Raw genomic sequence first — 21,519 nt, forward strand, 5'->3', positions numbered from 1 at the left:
TCACGGGATCCCAGCCCAGTACCCCCGACATGTAGCCTCCCACCCCTCGTCCCCACACGCCCCTGCACCTTCCTTGTACAGAGGCGAGGGGACTGCAGATGGTCCTCCCCACATCGGCCCCAGCCCGAGACCAGTAGAGACAGAGACAGGAGACGGTAAGACAGAGCCAGCCGTGGAGAAGGATAGGTATAGAAAAGATGGGATTTGAGATGAAACAAAGAGAGAGAGAGACAGAGAAATCAAAAGAATGAGAACAGGAAGACAGGAACAGGGACAGAGGTAGAAATTGGAATTGCTTTGGCTTCCTCCTGGCAGACTTCGTTCTGGGAGCAACCTGGCCCTCTTGGGCCAGCCGGGGAGACCACATGGCCTGCCTGTTGGGCTGGCTTTGCCCTGAACTGCAAGGAAGTTCATCTTCTGTCTAGCCTCAGGCCTTTGTGCTATGGGAAGATGGCTTTTGGGGACAAGGACATGGGAACTCCCCTACCCACGAGTCGACCTGTATGTGGGGGCAGGGGCCTAGATGGAGTCCCAGAAACAGGGGTGTTGGGAGGGGCCTCGGGGAGGCAGCCCCTGTCCCCTCCGAACCCGGGACTAAGTCCATCTGCACACAAGCCAGTCTCCGCCGAGGTTGGGGGCCCTCGTGTGGCGCCCTGGAGAACAGCAACCGCGGCTCTGCGCCCCAGAGCCCCCGACTGTGGGCTCCACCCAGGCGGAGCGGATGAAACTGCGGGGGCGGGGGGGTACATGGGGAGGGGGTGGTATCCTCACTTCCTTAAAGCAGTATGTACATCAGTATGTGCACCACGACGTGTATGCTGCTGATGTTTATGAGCGGGCACGTAGGCATGCCGTTATTTGCACGCGTGTGTTTAGTACGCATGTATAGAATAGGCATGTATTTATCTCTATGCACGGGAGGGGGCCGTTGTATTAATCTACGTATGTACACAGAAACATGCATGCATATATGTGTGCTATTATGTGTTTGTGAGGTTATGACTGTGAGTATAGGGTTATGACATGTATGTCAGTACATGTAGACGCGTGCCGTCCTTGGACACTTCGCAATATATGACACACTCTCGTGCAGTCATGTACACATGTGTAATGACAATGACATGATTTTATTTAGATCTATGTATGTAGATATATACGCCACCATGTATCTACTGTATATGGATAATCATGTGGGAATGTGTAGACACATATGTGTGTGGAACCAATGTGCTTATGACGTGACTCCCACTGTGTGTGTATTTGTATGCTCCTCTATGTGTAGCACACCCCGTGTGTGTTTATGGTGTTGCATCTGTGTATACTATTGCATATGTATGTGTCCTGAGGGTGTGTATATCTCTGTCATTGATTGACATGCCAAGCACGTCCCATGCATATGTCGCTGTCCATGTGTGTTGCTGGCAAGGGTGAGGGGGTCCTTGTGTGGAAATGCACATGCATGATGGTGTGTATATATATTGTGTGTTAGTATCTGTGCCCTCGTTTATGTACAAGATGCTTTGTGTGTGTGCCACAGTTACCCAATTCTTAGACTACCAAGGACCCAGGGGACTTCCTTAGATTAGAACTGGAGGTAGGCCACTTTCAGTTTAGGGGTGTGGAAAGTGAGTGGAGGGCAGGGCAGGGCCAGAGCAGGGAACAAAGTCGGAGGGCCCCTCCTAGCCCTGCCGCTCCCTGTCCTGCCCCCTTTCCTGGCTTTGCAGGGAGGTCTCACCGCTCCACCGCCCCCCGCCAACCCGCACCCCATCCCCTCCTTCCTTCCCAGGCCCAGAGCTCTCTTCTGGTCTCACAGGCAGGGCCAAACCCCTATCTCTCAAGAGAGTGAGTGAGTCTCCCTCCCAGCCCCTCTGTGTGCCCACCCCATCCAGGTGCCCGCTAAGCCCATTCAGCGCCCCCGACCCCAACAACAAAGTCTCAGACAAAACAGAAGCAGAGTCCATTCTTTATTAGTGTTGGGACCCCTGGCACTCCCCCCCCACCCCCACCCCCGCCATTCCCCTCCATCTACCCTCCTTTCCAGCCTCTTCCTCGTCCTGGCATCTGTGGGCTTGCGGCTGGGCCCCCACGCCGGGGCTGCTCCATGGCAGGGCCAGTCCAGATGGGCAGCCCTGCCAGACCTCTGCGCGGCAGAGAAGCTCACGTGGGCTTTTCCCGGTTGGCCGCAACCAGGAGGGCCAGCGCCGTGGGGGACACTGGAGGCCTTTCAGGGGTCTGGGCTGGGGGGGGGAGGGGAGGGTGCCTGAGGGGCTCACCTGTGGCACACGGTCCCGAGCGTGGAGGACGACGGCGGCGGGCGGCGGCGGCGCGGTCTCCGAAGCCCACAGTACACTCATCCATAAAGTAGGAAACACTACACCCTCCAGTGCTGTTAGTAGTGCTTTCTACTTTATGGGTGACTGCACTGTCTGTCTGTCCGTCTGCGAGGACTCTTCAGGCCGCCCGCTCCTCCTGACTCCTGCTTCGAGAGCCCCCAGCCCTCCCTGTGGCTCCCTAAGACCCTACCACCCGACCCCACGGCCCCCAGAGGGTCTGCTCTGGGCCTTGTGGGCGGTGACTCAGCATGGCGCCAGTCCTTGCCTCCCCTCCCTCCCTCCCCCCACTTCCTCTTTGGTTCCCTCTTCCCTTCCCCCTGCGGCTCCACCCCATCCCCCCACTTCTGGAAACACTCAGGTAGAGACCATAGCTCCTCTGGTTCTGACCCCAGTTCTGACCCCCTCCCCGGGTGACCCCTTCCAGCCACACTATCTGCCCTCCAGAGTCCAACTGAGGCAGCCACAGCTTCCTCCCACCAAGGCCTCTGTCCCCAGCGTCCTCACCAGCCCAGGGCCCTGAGTCCCTCACCACCCAGCAGCGGCCCAGACAGAAGCCCAAGGCTACCACAACAGAGATGGTGGCCATGTTGGGTGGAGGGAGACATTTTAGTGCCCCTCGATGAGCCGGAGTCCCACTTTTCAGCCTCCACCCACCCCCTGCTGTCCTCACCCTGCTCCCTGGCCCTTGTCGCTTGAAACCCAGGACCCCTCCTTTCTTCATCTGGGGCCAGGAGTCATTTCACGTTCCTTGTCTAGCGGGAAGTCGAGGCCCAGGATTTTGATTTCCCGCCACGAAAAGCCGAAAGCCGATAGATCTGAGGGTTATTGCACCTCTTTGCCTAGAGCTTTGCTAGTAAGCCTTGGCACCCAAGCTCTCAAAGTCCCTCCCCAGAGGATCTCCACCCAGGGCCTGCAACCCAAACCCCTCATCACGCCTCGAAGCTAAGAGTTGAGGAGCCCCGGTTGGGGCTGAAGTGAAGGTTCAGAACCTTACCTGATGCTGCAAGGCCCAGGGGAGCAAGCCTTGTGCTCCAGGCTCCTAAGTGGGGTTCCCTTCAGGGCGGTCAGGGCTTATAACCCCGAGGCCACGTGGGCCAGATCTCAGGGCGCCCAACGGTCTTGGAGCCCGCCCCCACACCGCAGCGGAGATTAGCGCGCCCCTCCCCTCCCTGGGGAGGACAGACTGACAGGAAACCAGCGACGAGGCTGGGTATTGGCGGGAGGGGGGCTGAAGAGACCATCTCACATGCCCTGGCAGGTGGCTTCCGGGACCCCGGGGCCTGCCCTTCCCCCAGGGCACCAAGTCCAGCGGATGGTTCAAGAGCCTGGGACTGACACAAGGTACTGGGTTAGTGACTCTAGGAGATAAGGTCTCCCTGTCAGGGCCTTCGGTGAGTGCCCAGAACACAGGGTTCCGAATGCAGCACAAGAAAAGGACCTTTTCTCTGAGTCCCAGCCCCCTGACCCTAGCCCAGAAAACTCCGTTCCCTTCGGGACAGCAGTGACATTCAAACCAAGCCATGGCTCCTCTCTAAGTGTTGCCTAGAGAGTCCACAAAGGTGCAGATGCGTGAAGGGAGGTCCAGGCCAGCACATCACAATATCCCTCACATAGTCAGAGGCCTCGGCACCCCACAAAGCCGTCCCTCCCCCAGGCCCAGCCTGTGGAAGCCCAGGCCTGTGCCCTCAGCACAGTACGGAGGCCCCATTGGGCCAGGTGGGCCTGCTGGCACTAGACTGGGTGTTTATGCTTCCTTTGGGGCCTGTAGGGATCGGAGGGCAGGGCAGAGCAGTGATGAGGACGAGGGTCTAGGGCAGGGCATACGTGCCATTGGGCTTGGAGGAGTGGAGGGAAAGAAACTCCAAGGGGAGGTTCTGGCAGCCACCGGATGTGGGCACGGGGCCCGCCCACCTGCATGCCACCCCCGCTTTCCCCATGGGGAAGGCAGGAAGCTGCCCATCCCAGGGCCCCTGGCTGGGGGAGGGGAACAGGGTGTGGGGCTGGGTGGGGGCTGGGACGGACTAGGTCTAGGCCACACATTTTCCCCAAAGTTCTCTGAGCCTCTCAGTGGGTTTGTTTCTGGAATCAAGAGGAATAGTTTGGGGGGGGGGGCGGGATGGAAGGGTGGCATGCATGGCCAAGAATCACCCAGTGACTCCTTCCCAGAAGGCCGTGGGCCTCTTCTCTGGGTCCCCCATTCAGGGTCAGGCCCACACACACTTCAGGGAACTCTCAGATTCAAGGGCCAAGAGAGGATTGGCATGGACTAGGGGTCAGTGGGGAGGGAGATTGCCATGCATTTTTTTCGTTCGGGAAAGAGGATCCTCAACCTGAGAATTGTGATCCAGCCCAGGCCCCTAAATGGGATGGAGAAAAAGAGAACAGGGCCCTTCATCCACTGGGTCTGAAGAGACAGCAGTGAGGAGGGCAAGATGGCCAGAAATGAGACAGTGCTCCTTTAACAGACCACTGCTGCTCCAGACCCTGGGTGGAGGGGAAATGGCTGCCCTCCACGATAAGAGGATAAGAATATCAAAGTTGTGCAGTAACCTGAGTTCCTGGACCCCCACCCTTCGGGGCCCCTCCTCCTGGAGCATCTTGCCCTCCCACCACCACCCTCGGCCTAAGAGTGCTCTCATAGCTATCACCTCAGAGGTATTTTGTCCCAGCAAACAAGAGGCACCGACTGGGAGCCAGGGGCCTGACTTCAGGGCCCAGCTCTGCTACAGACTGCCACCACACGTGACCTGCAGCAAGTCAGACGCCAGGTTCCTTCCCAGGGACCCCCATGTCCCTCAACAGTCCCCAACCCAGCCCCTCTCCTGTCCTGAGCGAGGTGAAGATGTCCCTGATGTCTGCTCCCCTGCTTTTCTTTCATATAGGTCCTCAATGCCCAAGGCCAAAGACCACCACTGATTTTTGTGTTTGTGGGTTTTGTTTGTTTGTTTGTTTGGTTGGTTGGTTGGTTGGTTTAGGAGAGAGACTAAGGTCCAGTGTCTCCACCCCAGAGTTTCTGGAGTCAGGAGGTTTCTGGAGGGGCTGGGGCTTCTGCTGGCTCCCACCCCCAGGCTGGGGTTGAAGAGGATGGAGCAGAAGTGGGGCTCAGTGTCTCTGTACCCCAAACTTCTCCCCCCCACCGGGCCTGGCAATGGCGCCTAGTTCTGATGGGCCTCAAACCAGGAGGAACAGGACAGTGCCAAAGACAAAATCAAGGACAAGGAAGGGGCTTGGTCTGAAATAAGGACACAGAGACAGTAAGAACCCCCCGGGTGAATGGAACAGGAACACTGGGCCGGAAGCCCCACTCCAGGCTGGCACAACCCGTGTGTGTGTCCCGCGTAACTGACCAGCAGGTGCCTGAGGGACGAGCAGCGGGTGCCTACGCAGACACACACACACACACAAGGACACACAAGGCCCCAAAGACTCACAGTCTCCTTTCCAGAGAGACACAGCCGACAGGGCCCAGAGCCACACAGACATGCTGTGGGTCATGGCTCAGCTCAGGCCTCCAGACACACCTCGAGGAAGACCCCGCCGCACGTCCTGGACACCCCTGCCTCTTTCCCGGAAACACCCGGGAAGGTTCGCTTGGGAATCTGAGGTCAGCCCTTCGAGGGTGACTGGAGGGAGCCGGGGACGGCTTCAGAACACGGGCCCATCTGCGTGAGAGGAGTGGCTCCCCCTCCTGCCCCCAAAGTTGTCTGTTGCCTCAGTTCCCCAGGATGAGAAGTGAGGGCCGGTGGCCGAGAGAGGAGGTGGCTGAGAAAGGATGCCTCTCTTCGTGGAGGAGAGAGGATTTCAAGTTGACTCCGCAAACTCCGCCCCTTGGCAACAGGTCAGGGCTCCACCAGACACTCACTGGGCAGCCTCGCTCGCCTGGACTCTGCTAGGAAGTGTCCCCCACAGTCCTTTCTAGTTCTGACACTCTTAGTCCCAAGATCATAGTCCTGCTCAGAGGTAGCGAAAGGGGAGGAGGAGGGACCAGGATTAGGAGTAGAGGCAGGGCCTCTGGCATCAGAAAAAACAGTGGGAACAGCCCTTCACCACGTGAGAGGGCTGAGGCCCCTGGGGGCTGGGATCCTGGAGGGCTCCAGGCTCTCAATCCCTCATGTCTACCCCACTCTCACTGAGCCAGGGGACAGCCATCTTTGTGTGCCAGGCTGAGACTGGGGGTCGGTAAAAGTGGCCCTGAGGAGAAAAGGACACAAGACCCGTCTTCAGGGACTCCCACTCTGATAGACAAGACACAGATAGGTACGCAGGGTATGAGAGTTTTGGGTGTGGGTGTGAGAGCACTTCGTACCAAAGCAGGCGCAGGGCTTCAGGTCTGATGCGGACTCTTGGCTCCTACTTGAGCAAACGCTGAATCTGAGAGGTAAAGTGGAGCGCACGCACGTAAACCTCCACGTGTACCTACATCTTACAGAATTACAGCAACGAGGGCAAATCAGTCCTGGCTGGGGTGGAGGGGCCCACAGGGCTGGACTGACAGATGTTACAGTAGCGACCTCAGGGTCACGGAGGCCCATCAGATAAGGCTTCCTGGAGAAAGCGAGTGTGGATGGAAGAGGGTTTGGGAGGAGAGGGGAGAGGGGAGAAGCTGGCTGGGCAAGGGGGAGAAACAGGGAGAAAATGGCCCTTCAAAGGCCTAACACTTGCAAGGGAGAGCAGGCCCAGAAGGTGGGAGAAAGGGCAAGGCACAAGGCAGCTGCACGGGTCTGGGGCCTTGGCTCGGCAGGCAGGCAGAGATGGCAGCCCAGATAACCCGCCTTGTGAGGAGACAACACGACAGAAGCCACAGGACCTAACCACTCACAAACAGGAAGTCAGAAGGCAGAGCAGGCCCGCCCTCAGGGGAGCAAGGGCTGGGGGGCATGCCTGGCTACAAAGGAGGGAAACTGAGCCCCCAGCATGGCAGAATGGGGCTCAAGACAAGTGGGGTCAAGAGTCCCAAATGCTAGGACCTTTCACCACTCTCCCTGGAAGGGCCGCTAAGGAAGCGGGGTCTGAGAAAAGAAAGTGCCTCAAGAACCCAAGACGGTTCACGTCCCTTGCAGAGGTCAACTCTGCACTGAAGCAGGTCCCCTGACTCATCTCAGAGCCTTGGGGACCACCCGTCGTGCCGAGAGGCCTCCAGACAAGGAGGGTGGGCACGTTCTCCCCTCGCCCTGTCTGCACTGCCCAGGCATCCTGCAGGTTTAAGGCCATGCTCTCCCGCTCTGCTGGGATGAGAGGCAGCTGCAGTACACCCCGGGAGGCCGGCCCTGCCCTAGGACAGGGCTCGGGCTCAGCTCTCCAGACCACAGTCCTAAAGGTCTTTTAAGCAGCAAGCTCAGGGCGTAGTAACCTGGCCTGAGCCAAGGAAGCTGATCTGCAAGCCCAGAGAGAGGCAGAAGGCAGCCTGAGGTCACAATGCAAGTGAATGCCAAGTTCAGGGTTTTGTCCATAGCATCTGGGAAGAGGCAGGATGGGCTGGGTAGGAAAGGGGGTGTGGGTGTGAGGAAGAGAGTCACCCTGACAACTGCTGTGGGAGTGGCCACGAAACCAGATGGCCACTGGGATCTCCCAGGGACACGAGCGGGAAAAGCGCCCTCCCGGCTCTCTCCAGCAGAGGTGCTTGGTTTAACCTGCTGCGTCTGCTCCAGCTTTAACTGCTGTGAATGAACTCTGTGTTTATTGTATGTGTGTGTCCCAAGAGCTGGGGCCTGGTCCCTGCCTGGAAACCACCATGATCTCTCATCAGCTTAACTCCCTACCGCACCATCAGGACCACCCAACAGAAGGCAAAACCAGGTGGCAGGAGATGAGGGGCCCAGCCCCCCACGCTGTGGCTGTTTACAGTACGACTTTGGACCATTCACACAATCTGACCCCCAACCTGCAGGCTTTGCCTTTTTCACCTATAAAACTGAGGAGGAGGTTGACCAAGGACCTGGGAAGTTCCCAAGAGCGAGGGGCCCTAGGAACCTTGGAAGAGGAAGCAGAAAAGGTCTGTGTTCCAAGACCTGCCCAGCCCCTGGGTAGCTGACGGATTTCCCCAGCCGGCTCAAGGGCACAGCTCCCGTTCCTCAGAGGAGGCAGGTGGCTAGGAAAGGATCGAGAGTAGAATCCTCCCCTTATTTTGACTGGGAACAAGGGACACAGGCTGGGGGCACTGCTTGGTCTATCTCTCCCCTCCTGCCAGCATTCTGCACCCCCAACAGGATCCCTCACATGCCAGGGACAGCTGGGGAGGCAGAGGGTGAAGGCTGCCCCGTGAACTGCTCTGGGCTCAGTTGCTTCATTCACCCCCCTGTGTTGCACACACCGAGCTGGGGGAAGGGCAACAGCTGAGGCCTCTAGAGAACTTAATAAAACATTCAATCTGAATCTCATTTGATCAGCACGCTGAGCCCATGATGTAAATGATGGTATCCCCGTCTCAGAGATGAAGAACCGGAAACTCACACAGCGTTAAGTTTCACCTTCCTGAAAACCAGCCAACAGTCTGCTTCCCGGTTCTGTCCCCGCTAAGGAACTCAATTCAAAGTGCCCCCGAAAAGAAGCAGACCTCAGAGAGGTTACCCAACAGAGAGGGGAGCTGTGGCCTACATCTGCTCACGGACCCAGCCGGAAAAGGGGGTTGGAAAGGGCCGTGGGAGGAACTCGGGTGCAGCCTGCTCCCCGGGCTTGCGGGCAAGGCAGAGGGCTCCAAGTGGGTAACCAAGAGGTCTGCAGGATCTCTCCAACAGCAAATGCCATCCCGGCCCCCGCCCCCAGCCCCTTCCCTCAGAGCCCATTAGGCAGTCAGATGAGGGAGAGCTGGCCACGAAGTCTGGGGGCCCCCAGCAGCCACAGCAGCAGCTCACAGCCCTGGAGCCGTTAAAAAATGACTCAACCAGAAAGTGCGTTTGAAGCGCCGCCTGCCAGGGCCCCAGAGCCAAACCTCAAAAAGACGAAGTGAGAGAGAAGAGCCTGCGGGGCCCGGCCGGGGGGTGGAGGAGGCCCAGCCACGAGCCGGCCTGGCCAAATAAGGGCAAATGCTCCCAGGCTGACCAATGGGGCGCAGGCAGCCACGTCATGGGGCTGCGGCTGGAGGGGCAGGGTGAGAGGCCTGGGGCAAAATGGGAGCTGGGGACGGGGGCAGGGGGCCCAGGCCCTCCACGAAGGGTCCGAGAATGAGTGAGCACCGCGAGGTGTCGAGGCCCTCATCCCCAAAGACCTTGGTCCTGAGGTCAGTAGACCCGCACCCCCGAAAGCCCCACCTACAGGCTGGGGCTCAAGGGGGTGAAGGGAAGACAAGGAGGACTCCCTCACCCCTGCCCCAGTTATGGGCCCTAGATCCCCGTCTGCCACAGCAGAAATCCAGGGAGGCCATAAGGACTGCCGGGCTGACACACCAGTGCAGTTTTGTCTGGCCACTGACCTTGGGCAAGGGATAGAACTGAAACTCAGTTTTCTCATCCATGAAAGGGGACTAGTACCTCACAGATGGTGCCGAGGAGCGGATGAATCATGAAAGTGGCCGGTTTTGAACCTGGTAATTGCCATAGTGACGCAGTAAATTATTAGAAGCCCAGGAACAGCTTCTCCTATTCTTGCCTCCCAATTGCCCTTTGTGAATGAGCCCTTTGCAAGGACACCATGTGGTTCTCAGTCGTGGCCCCTGGTGTCTACAGCAGGGGAGGGGAGATGTGGACGTCAGAGGGGTCCTTCTAATCTGAGTCCAGCCCCTCCTGCTGCAGAAGCCGAAGAGACACTTCGCACAGTCTCAGTCACCGGAAACGCCACGTGCCCACCTTGACCACCTTGGCCAGGCGCCTCTGAGCTCTACACCCTGCCCCCACCTCCCGGCTCCCCTGGGATGCAGGGCAGAAAAAGTGAGTCTATTCAGCTGCCCAGAGAAAGGGCCAGCATCCCAGAGGCCAGCACAGGCTTCTCCAGGACCTGTGTCAGCCCCTTGCCTCGGCCTTCCCAGCCTTGGCTGGGACCCCCCTACCCAGGAGGAGAGCTGAGCAATGGCTGCCAGATTCTTCCCCTGGTGGGGGGGCACTTCTCTGTTCCCAGCACCGATTTGCATTCCCCCCTCTGCCCTCTGCTCCTCAAGCCCTCAGGGACCAGATGACAGTTAAACCCCTTCCTCAGGCTGGTGGCCCCAGAGCACTCACTTCCTTCCAAGTATTTTCCAGCATGGGGGGAGGGGTTGAAAGGGTGGCAATGGCTGGTGGTAGGGAAGAATAAGGAATCCATTTGGGAGAGACACTGGGGTCCCTCCACCCTGGTGTCTGAAGCTGTTGCTTACCTTCCCTCAAGTTCTCTCTTTGGCACAAGAGCTCAGGGTGGAGGAAGGAGAGTGTGCACAGGCTGGAAGCCGTACATAGGAGCTCTCAAAATGGGCCTGCCAGGCCCCTGGCTTCTTACAGGCCCAGGCCTCCATCTGTGGGATGGACCCCCAAGTCCTCTGTCCATGACCCCGTAATGCCTGCCCTCCACTCTGGGGGTAGCGTTGAGAATAGGAGTGCCAGAGGTCTGCCGGAGAGAGGTTTTCTGTCACATTTCTCAGAGGATCAGGCATCTTGGTGCTAGAAGCCCTCAGTTTTCTCTGCCCTCAGTTCCTGCTCTCTGGGATCTTAAAGCAAAGAGAAATACAAGCATCTCTAGGCAGAAAGCACCAGGCCGGGTAGTGTAGGACATATAAAGTAGCAGTGACCCCTTTGGGATCAGGTTGACCACTGCCTCTGGTGCTCAGTCTTCTCACCCATAAGGAAGGGGGCGCTGGCCTAAGTCATGACTCTCTCAGCCTTCACATTCTCTGTATGATCTGCTGTCACTCTACAGCCCCAACACTCTGGTGAAGGCCTCTGTGCCCCAAAGGCCCAGGCAGGCAGCCATGTGCTTTCTTCCTCAGTCTACGCCTTACTGGCTCACCCTAGAGCAATTTACCAAGTGTAGCTATCTGTTCTCCTAGCTCAAACAAGACTGGAGGGGGGACAGCCACACATGGGCAGCAGAAGTGACAGGCTCACATGAATCCAAGAGGTAGAAAAACAATCAGTTCCAGAACCACTTCACCACATGATACAAAAATGGAGGTTTCTAACAATGACATTGAGCCAAGTAGAGGTTAAATCACATCTAGAACCTTGTATCCAAATAACAAGGAAGTACATATTTTAAAAAAACAACAACATATGTCATAAAAAAACAAGAGAACAGAGCGATTAAAATTAAAAGCCATGGTACTTAAAGGAAAATGTGTCCGTTGTGATATATTTCTGTATGATAGATGTATTGGAACATCCATTGTCCAACAATACTACAGGGATGCCATTCTTGCCACACTTACCTAGAACTTACCTAGAGGTGGACAACTTTGGATAAATGTGATTCCGTAGATACAGGTAATAGTGTAACTCTCAGATTGCTTTTACATAAATTAATGTCTTTCTCACAACAATCCCAAGATAGGACTGCTGTGTCTTTAAGTGAAGTTTCTATTTGAGGTTAGCATACAAATAGAAAAGTGAGCAAATCGTGAGTGTATAACTCAATAAATCTTCAGAAAGTGAACTAACTTATGTACCTGGCATCCAGAGCAAGAAACAGACCATAACCTCAGGATCCCCTCATATCTCCTTTTCCACCCCCACCTGTCGCGGGTAACCACTATCCTGCTGCCTAAAGCAGTTTTGTCAGCTGCATTTTATAGAGAGGAAACTTTTAGAGCAGTGAAGTGACTGGGAGGCAGGGGCAATGCCCCTAATTAGATACGTCTGTATATTTTCATCACAAGTCTGTGTTCCAGTGGAGTGTGAAGGTGCCATAATTGGGCTGCAAAAGGTGGTGAGTAGGAAAAAACAGAAAAGGTTGGGGAGTATGGGGCACAGGTCAGCAGATACCGAAGAACTGCTAGAGTAGAAGAGAAGACGCTGCCAGGTGGGAACTGGAGGAGGGCTGGACCAGTTTCCCAATGTGCTGCATGGGGATCCTTGAGTAAATCCCAAGGATCACCTCCCTGGACCCTTTCCCCACACTGCCTACCTCTCTTTGGGTAATTGTGACTTGGGGACTAGAGATGTAAGTGGTAGGCATAGGGTGTTCGGGGGACTCAGTGTATAGGGACATGTAACTCTCACTCAGTGATAAACTAACGCCTCATGCTGGTTCTGTGGAATCCTCATAAAGGGAGCAAGCCCACTGCATCTGGGGATAACTATGTTGGAAGGAGTTAGCAGCCCCAGATTGGGTGTGAGCAACGTATTTCTTGACTTCAGGCTCTACTTCTTGATCATGGCCAAGTCACTTTAACTTTGACCCTCAGTCTCTTCACTCTGTAAGGATGTTAACTATGACGTAGGGGTTTTGTGAGGATCAAATAAGATAATGGACATGAAAGCCTTTTTGTCAACTGTAAAATGCCATTTAAATGAAAGGTTTTACTGATAAACATGAAACAGACTTCCAAAGATACTAGTCTGGTCTTCAACATTACCTACCTGTCTCTTACACACGCTCACAGGATCAGGTGTCAGGAGAGACATGAGGATTGAATGGCAGGTTACAGACAGGCTTGGAGTGAGAAGGTAGTGGCCATGCCCAGAGGAAATGAGGCCAAACCTAAAGAGCCCAGCCTGAGCTTACTCCTCCCCAGCTCATCCCCGTTACTCTTCGGAAACAGCTTCCCTCCAAGACCAGAAACATTCCGACCCTTGTTCCATCAGCCATCAATCACTGCCAAGGAATGGAGGCTGCATTCAGCAATGAACTGCCATAGAGTGTTTTTTAACCCCACGGGCAGTGGTGGCTAAGAAGAAGAGAATGAGGAATAAGCAGACGAGGGGAAGGCAGCCCAGTCACTAGCCTGACTCGCATCTGTCGTTGTGGAACTAGGGAGGAGGAGCCTTGCCTTTCTGAGGTAGAGAAGCTTAAACGACTGAGCAGGAGACCAAGACCCTGGGTAGATGTGGGACCTCCGTGGTCAGAACGGGCCTGAACCTCTGACAGGCACAAGGAGCAGGGCATGGGCCTCAGGGACGTGCCGCGCAGGGCAGCGGCAGCGGAGATCTCCTCGTCCACATCACACCGCTCCCTCACGGGAGCCGTGAAGAACCAGCAGTCCCTCTTTCAGGCTCTTCGGGCTCCCCGCACTGGGTGGACTCTAGCACCCCATGGCCTGTCTGGGCTGCCGAGCAGCAGCGTAAGCAGCTTCCAAGACCAGAAAAAGCAAGAAAGCAAATCGAGAAGGAGCTTCCAGGCAGAGCCCACTTGGCACTGAGTCTGTGAAATCCGGTCCCGCCGACTGGGCCCCCCTCCCCCACAACCATCGGGCCCGTGTCTTTCGCTTCCTGCGAGGCTAACAGTTAGGGCCTCAGCTCGGCGCGGTGCTGAGGCAGCCCGAGTGTGGTTACTTGCGCACAGCTCCTCTTGCCTCCCCTCCCCACAACTGTTTCCATTCTCACTGAGCAGCCACGTCCGGGTCAGACACGCAGGACAGCAGCTGGGGATTTCCAAGGGACTTTTTGAGAAAAGCCAGTGAAAGTGGGGTGTTGGCTGCATGGCCTAGGCACTCTTGCCGAAACCCACTTCTTCCCTCCAGAGCGTAAGGCTGGCCTGCTGGGGCTACTTCCCAAGGATCCTTTCAGATTGAAATTGAACAGAAACCACCACCCCTTGAGCTCTTTCAGTTTGCCGGGCTGAGGAACGCCTTTAAAAACTCAGCTGAAACTGGGGCTAATGGACCATTCCCTCAGAGCTTGAAGGCATCAACAAAAATGGTTCTGGTTTGAGGAGGATCTGTGAGCGACATGAGCATCCTGGGCCACTCCCAGCTTCCTTCCCATGGGCCTATGAGTTGACAGGACAGGGGTGGGAGGGGGTCACTGGAGAATCAGCACCTCTCCCTCCTTCCCACACACTCCAGGCCACAGGTAACAAGGGACACTGACTCACTAGCAACACCAGGTGGCTAAGAGACACAAAGCCCTAGTACAGACACCTCTGCTGAGTCATGAGCTCATTCTGCAGTGGTGATTCTGAGCATTTCTCCCACTATTTGGTTAAACTGTGCACATACCGTATGTATTAAAGAATAGCTAATAAAAAAGAGTAAATGAATTTTACTTTTCATAAAACCTAAGTTCTAGAATTTTCACATTGCTTCGTTTTTATCAATACTAAAGTAAACAAGCAGTGTTATCATTGTTTTACAGATGGAGAACAAGAAACCTAGGAAATCAATATAGGGATATTAATAGGATTCTTTGTGGAGATTTAAGTAAGAAAGAATTTCTGGTAAATTTTTCATTCTAAAACAAATAACTCATCTTGACCAATAACCTGGTATCAAAACCCCCTACTAGGCCAGAGGGGGAAAGGAGGAGCCCAACTCCTACAAAGGCATTCACTAACCAGACGATGGCCCAGCAGCCACCTGAGGGTCTCCAGTTAGAGGAAATGCAGCATAAGGTGTGTAGGTGGGTGAGCGAGGGTCATGGATACCACTGACTGGCCTAAGATAGAGGAAGAGCAGTAAAAAGAAGGAAAAAAAGGGGGGGGAGAGAGTATTAAATATGGTCAACAGGCAAAGAATACTGAGAAGCCTCAGGCTATCTTTCAAAAGACACTTGCTGTGCCAGGTCTAGAGCAAGTCTGCAAGCCCCAGACACCAAGACTACCAGCTTGATGGGCCTGCCTAGACTCAGGACAGCAGACCTTCCAACAAGACCCAAGGAAGCACACTGGAAAGGCTGCAACCCCGGAAGGCTGAAAGATGGGTAACGGGGAGCAGGAAGGCCTCTACTGCTCTGGGAAAGTGCTTACAGGGTTAAGTGAGTTCTTCCTGCGCCCAGGTAGAAAGGAGTCAAGGCATCTGTCATGGGCTTAAGAACTTTCCTAGGGGTTCATGTTTATTTGGCATTTGACCCAGAGTCCTACCCATGGGCAAGGGCACAGACTGGGTCTCCTACCCCCCATTCAATTCAGTCTCTGTTAATGCACCAGCCCAAACCAGCCCAAACCCCCCCACCCCTGCCCCCAGCAGCAGTCCAAAGGTAAAATGGCTCAGGGACACGCTGTGGTCTCTCAATAGTCCGCTGAGTCTCAGAGTTGGAGGGTGGGGAGTATCTTAGGTTCTGTCCATTTAGTTCCGTAACAAAAAATAAGCAGATGCAGGAGGTGGGGAGGAGAGACAATGGCAGCCATGCATCTTGCTAGGTCTTTATAGCCGTGTCTCTGGATTTGTAGGCCACTCCTCGACTTTTCAGCTCTCGCACAATTCCTGCAGAAGGACAAGAAACAGCTCTGTAAGGGAGGAAGATCCCAGAAGTTAAGAAAGGTCTCTCTACTACCACTTTGGTGGGGACGGGAAAGGGAGGGAGGAAGGAAGGTGTTCCTGAGCAAACTGGAGTTCCTACACAGCTCATCTACAGTCCTGCTTGGTTGGCTTGTTACCGCTGAAGATCCAGGCACACGTCTGCTAACGACTTGGTAAGAACAAGAAGGAAAAGACTACGTGTCGTAGTCGCTAAAACCAAGGGTTCTGGGGTCAAAATGCCTGGGTTCAAATTCTAGCTCCTCTAGAGTGCAGGTCAGTTACCGTTCCCAAAGGATGACCTTGGGCAAGTTATTGAACCTCTCTATGCCTCAGTTCCCTCAGAGCTGTGAAGACCAGCGTGCAGTCCCACAAAGGACTTCCGGAGAGCTTGGCGCAGTTAAGTGAACATTGGCCACTACTATGACGATTATTACCTTGGGGAAGGCGACCAGTGACTGACACTGCATACACACCCGGCTTAAAGTTACCTACGAGAGAAGAGAGACGGCAGTGAGAGTAAGTTAAGCGTAAAGACCAAAGGGAGGTTTAAGCTAAAAATGAAAGGAATGCTGCAACTCCAAGACAAGAACAGTCACTTCTTTGGCTCTGGTGTCAAACGACAGGGCACAAGATACTTTCCTCGTGTTTCCTACAACCCCATCTGTTTCACTCTGCGGCCACTTACCCTCTGATCTAAGACGCCCCCACTAGACCTGAGGAACAGCAACAACACAACTCAGCCAGGACAAAGAGAAAGGGAGATACTTACTGACTCGCTGCCACTTGGAGACCCAGCTGTCCTCTGGACTCATCATCGCAATGATTCTGGGAAGGGAAAAGAAACAGAGAGTCAACCTGAGCCTCCCCTACTAGAGAAGAGAGAGATGGAGGAAAATGCCCACTTTACTCTGCTTTCAGCCAGCAAAATAGTTCTGGGAGAGGAAACACAGGAAAAAGCCAAGTATTGAGTCTCCACTAGAAAGCAGGGGAAACGGACTACTAATGCTGAGAAGGGGCTGACCCAAACTTAGTCCCGACAAAGGTTCTTTGCCCGCCAAACACAGGTCAGTTACCATTCCCAAAGGACTAGCTCATCTGGCTCAAAAAACATCCTTAGCCCAGATTCTCTGGGAAACAAGACAGCTTTAAAAGTAGATGGCCAGTGTTACTAATTACAAGCAACACGACCACTAGGGGGCTGGGCCCTAGTGCAAAGGAGGAGGAGGAGGGTGAAGGAAAACCATGGGTCCTCCTACCAGAAGTAAGTTAGACTTGGCCAAGGTCTGCCTCTGATGAGCTGTACAGCCTAACACACGTATGGACATCTCCCTCAGAATTGTGTGCAATGAAACTCAAATACAGAGCTAATACATGCCAAACACCTGGCGCAGAGTAAGTGCTAGCTACATAAGCATTAGCTGTCCTTACTTATATCTTAATAGTTCTTCCCAAGAGAGCTCTGATCCCAGAGCACGGGCAACAGAAAGGCCGCATGAGGGCTAGAAGGCTGCCCCTCAAGCTTGACAGGTCAACGTCAGGAACTTTCAGAAGCGACAGAGGTCATTTCTATCATTCATTCAATCAAATGCTTGCCTGCCTGCCGTGACAGGTCTGTCCCAGACACCAACTTTTGTCAGTAACCACTCCCTCTTCTCTTGGCAACAATCTGGGATTCTTACTTGGGGAGCCTCCCTCCCCATCCAAATCCTACATTCTCAGCCATCTGCTGGGAGTGGAACTGCCCCCACCCTCCCTGGTGGTTAAGCAGGGGAACCCCTGCCCTGGCCTGGCAGACTGACTGGGGGCAGGCATACACACACAGGCTGTTGTCTGGACCAACAGTATGGTCTCTTCTGTTCTTCACAAGCAATCTTTCTAGCCTTACAGTGCCTGTCACCCAACCTTATGATTTAACCTCAACAGAATCCCTACCATCCTCCAGACATCGCCTGGTCTTCCCACCCCATGACTCTGCTCAAGTCATTTCCTTGTTTAGAATGTTTTTTCTAAAATGCTCTCTCAACCGCCTCAAAAATCCTGTACTTCTTTCTTTCAGAGCCTGATTCACATGGTATCTCCTCTGCTTCTAGCTGAGCTCATCTGGCCCTCCTCTGGTCTCCTTTAGCCCTTGATATACCCATTCTCCCAAATCTAATATCCACCAGAATACACAAATAACTCTTAGAACTCAACAACACAAAGTCAAATAACCCACTTCGAAAGTGGGCAAAGGATTTAAAAACAGACATTTTCCCGAAGAAGATACACAAATGGCCAATAAGCACATGAAAAGATGCTTAACATCACTAATCATTAGGGAAAGGTGATCAAAACCAAAATAATGCCACCTCATGTCCAATAGCGTAGCTACTATCAAAACCAAAACAAAACATAAAACAAAAAATAACAAGCGCTGGCAGGGGTGTGGAGAAACTGCAACCCCTGTATACTGCCGGTGGGAACAGAAAATAGTGCCGCCGCTACGAAAAAACAGTATGGCAGTTCCCCTAAATATTAAACAGAATGACTCAGCAATTCCACTTCTGGATATATACCCTGAAGAAGTGAAATCAGGGACTTGATCAGATATTGGTAAACCTGTGTTCATAGCAGCATTATTCCTAACAGCCAAAAGATAGAAGTAACCCAAGAGTCTATCGACAGATGAGTGGATAAATGATTATTCAGCTTAAAAGAAAAATCTGGACGCATGCGACAATATGGATAAACCTTGAAGACATGATGGTAAATTAAATGACCCAGGCACAAAACGACAAATATTGTTTGATTCCACTTATATGAAGCACTTATAGTACACTTCAAATTCATACAGCAAGAGGGGCGCCTGGGTGCCGGGTGGCTCAGTCGGTTAAGCATCTGCCTTTGACTCAGGTCATGATCCCAAGGTCCTAGGATCCAGCCCCATGTTGGGCTCCCTCCTCAGCTTCTCCCTCTCCCTCTGCCACTCCTGCCGCTTGTGCTCTCTTGCTCTCTCTCTGTCAAATAAATAAATAAAATCTTAAACGAAACAAAACAAAAACCACAAGAAATTCATACAGAAAGAAAGTAGAATGGTAGTTGCCAGGGGCAGTGGGGAGGGGAAAATAAGATGAAAAGAGTCCTGGAGATGGACTGTAGTGACAGCTGCACAATGTGAATATACTAAATACCACTGAATTCTACACTTAAAAATGGTAAATTTTCAGGGGAGCCTGAGTGGCTCAGTTAAGTGTCTGCCTTTGGCTAAGGTCATGATCCCAGGGTCCTGGGATCGAGCCCCATGTCAGGCTCCCTGCTCAGTGGAGAGTGTGCTTCTCCTTCTCCCTCTGCCCTGCTTGTGCTCTGTCTCTCAAATAAATAAAAATTTTTTTAAAAAGTTAATTTTCTGTCACACATATTTTGCCACAATTTTTTTTAAAACTCTAATATGCAAAACTTTATACTGTGTCTCTTACTAGTAAGTACATCACTGTGTAACTCTTGACATCCCTGACAGCAGCCAACACAGTCGTTTACCATAGATGGGAGTCCCTTTATTCGTCAGCCATTTTGTTACCATGCTAACAAATCAACAAAGGGACTGGAGTATCTGACTGTGCACATGCATGTGTAGGAAGTAAGGTTCCATGGCAACATCTTTTTTGCCCAAGCCTTCATTCTTCCTTAAAGGAAGTCAAAGAAGGAATGGATGGAGGTGGCCTCACCTTGAAGGAAGCTTACTAAGTACTGGGTTTGAGCCCAGTTTGTGTGTAAATCTTTTTAAAAAAAGATTTATTTATTTGAGAGAGAGAAAGAGCGTGCAGGGGGAGGGGGAGAGGGAGAGGGAGAGAATCTCAAGACTTCCTGCTGAGCGTGGAGCCCAATGTGGGGCTCAGTCTCACTACACTGAGATCATGACCTGAACTGAAATCAAGAATCGGACACTTAACTGACTAAGCCACCCAGGCACCTCTGTGTGTAAATCCTTAACTGGCCTAGAGGCCAAAAGACACAGTATCTCCTTAACCCCCAAAGAATACTACCCTCTGGCTCCTACATTGGGGAAAAAAAACTGAGATCTGGTCACTTATGTTACTCTCATTTCTCCTTCTCCCCACTGGACAATCTCACCAAGGGAAAACTTTTCTTATGGGGTCTCTCAGACATATCTAACAGCATCAGCTTTCAGGTAATAATTTACCATTACTGTACCTTACCTTACCTTCACTTTCAGAAAGGATCTTCATGCATTTAACAAACATTTCTTAGCCCTCTGCCACCTTCCAGGCCCTGTGCCAAACCAGTGTGCACAAGATAAACACAGTCCCTACCGTTAATGAGCTGACAGTCTAATGAAGAACTGTCCAGCAGAAATAAAATAAATAAAAACCACACAAGTCATTTAAAATTTTCTAGTAGCCACGTTTATGAGTAAAGACAAAAGGGTGAAATTAATTTCAATAACATATTCATTTAACTCAGTCTACCCAAAGAATTATCATCTGGGTATAATTAATATTTAAAAAATTAAAATATTTTACATTCTTTTTCCTGTTCTAAATCTTGTCAATCTAGTGTATATTTTATAGTTAGAGTATAACTCTGTTTGGACTAGCCACATTTCAAGTGCTCAATGCCAGGCATGGCCAGTGGCTACTGTACTAGACAGCACAGGACTAGTGTGTCTCAAAATAACTGAGAACAACCAGGATCATGGTCTGCCTCACATTTACTAGGTGGGGTGGCGTGGGGTGGGAGTAACGGGAAAGTGAATGAAGGAATCTAAAGGGGCTTACCCGTCAAAGGAAGAGCTGGTGCAGTCATATACCATCTCCCGGTTACCCTTCATCTGAAGGTATGCATCACAATTGTCACAACCATCATATTCAAACTGGTCTATAGTCTGGGAGGGGGGACAAAGGGGGGGGGTAGGGGTGAGTGTAAACAAGGCCAAAAGAATAACTAGCTCTCTCCATACTTCTACCTAGTCAAGTAGAAGGCTCCCCCCCCATGCTGGCTCTGTCTCATCAGGTTCCCCACGCCCCACTCCCACAGCTCCATTCCTAAAGTTCCACCCACCCTCACAGTCCTCCCTCTCTTGTTCCTAACTGCGTTTTACCTAGTCCTCTCCCTAGTCTCCTCGGGGCCAGGCATCCTCTCCGACTACTCCCCCTCAGCTGCAGATCACCACCCTCATCTGACTCCCAGTGGCCTTCAGCTTCAACAGAAGTTCGCTGAACGTCTGTTAAGGATCAGGCCTGTGCTAGCTGAGGATTCAAAGGCATGTAAAGACTGCCTGCGTTCCTACAGACTTAAACAATGGTCCCCAGCAGCTTCCCACACCCCTTGCCAAACCCGGGATCCTGGACCTTAATTTTCTCTTCGCTATCTCCCAGCCCCGTTCCACCTTTTCCCCCACCTGGATTCCCCCATCGCCCCTACAACCAGCCCCCCGAAGGACACCTTGACCAACGAACACAGCAAACAAGCCCGCAGATGCCGCAGGTCCTTCGGCACCGTCTCCAGGGCCATCCTCTCCGACAAAAGAACAGCAAAGGACTGGGCCACAGATTCCTCAGCCGCAGGAAGTAAACAGCGAATTACCCAGAACGCCTTCCACTTCCGGTGTCTAGGACTTCCTCTTCCGGTGTGGGAAGCCGCAGGGCCCAGCCCTCCCCCCCTCCCCCCCCGCCTAAGGAGATGGTTTCTCCCGCCTGGAGGCGGGGCCGGCCGGGAGTCACCTGGGCCGGCGCGCGCACCCGCCACCTGGGCCGGCGCGAGGGCGAGGCCGTGGCGGCCGTTGGGCCTGTGGGCAGGGCCCGTGGGGGAGGGGCGGTGCGGCTGGCGCCTGCGCGAGAACGCGCCGCGGCCGGAGCCGGAAGCCCGGCCGGGCGGGCCGTTTGGTGTAGGCGG

At 53.4% G+C, this 21,519-nt stretch overlaps 1 protein-coding gene across 1 annotated transcript; it reads right to left on the bottom strand.

The window, feature by feature from the left end:
- Positions 1-15,186: 15,186 nt before the first annotated feature.
- Positions 15,187-21,210, bottom strand: SUPT4H1 (SPT4 homolog, DSIF elongation factor subunit). Its single transcript, XM_028109294.2, has 5 exons — positions 21,070-21,210; positions 20,403-20,509; positions 16,397-16,452; positions 16,062-16,115; positions 15,187-15,591 (listed from the first exon to the last, which is right to left on the bottom strand). Exons 1-5 carry the CDS (start codon positions 21,136-21,138, stop codon positions 15,524-15,526), a joined length of 354 nt encoding a protein of 117 aa, XP_027965095.1. The 5' UTR covers positions 21,139-21,210; the 3' UTR covers positions 15,187-15,523.
- Between the last annotated feature and the right edge of the window lie 309 nt (positions 21,211-21,519).

This window comes from Eumetopias jubatus, unplaced genomic scaffold (assembly GCF_037043125.1).
Source record: "Eumetopias jubatus isolate StellerSeaLion01/CBP00866 unplaced genomic scaffold, mEumJub1_p1.0 scaffold_10, whole genome shotgun sequence".
Taxonomy (NCBI): Eukaryota; Metazoa; Chordata; class Mammalia; order Carnivora; family Otariidae; genus Eumetopias; species Eumetopias jubatus.

Excerpts from the sequence above, each read along its gene's own strand:
- SUPT4H1 (XM_028109294.2), bottom strand. The coding sequence starts at position 21,138 with ATGGCCCTGGAGACGGTGCCGAAGGACCTGCGGCATCTGCGGGCTTGT. Across the intron at positions 20,510-21,069 it reads TGCTGTGTTCGTTGGTCAAG|ACTATAGACCAGTTTGAATA; the intron begins GTGTCCTTCGGG and ends CCCCCCTCCCAG. Across the intron at positions 15,592-16,061 it reads CACTGGTCGCCTTCCCCAAG|GAATTGTGCGAGAGCTGAAA; the intron begins GTAATAATCGTC and ends GTCCTTCTGCAG.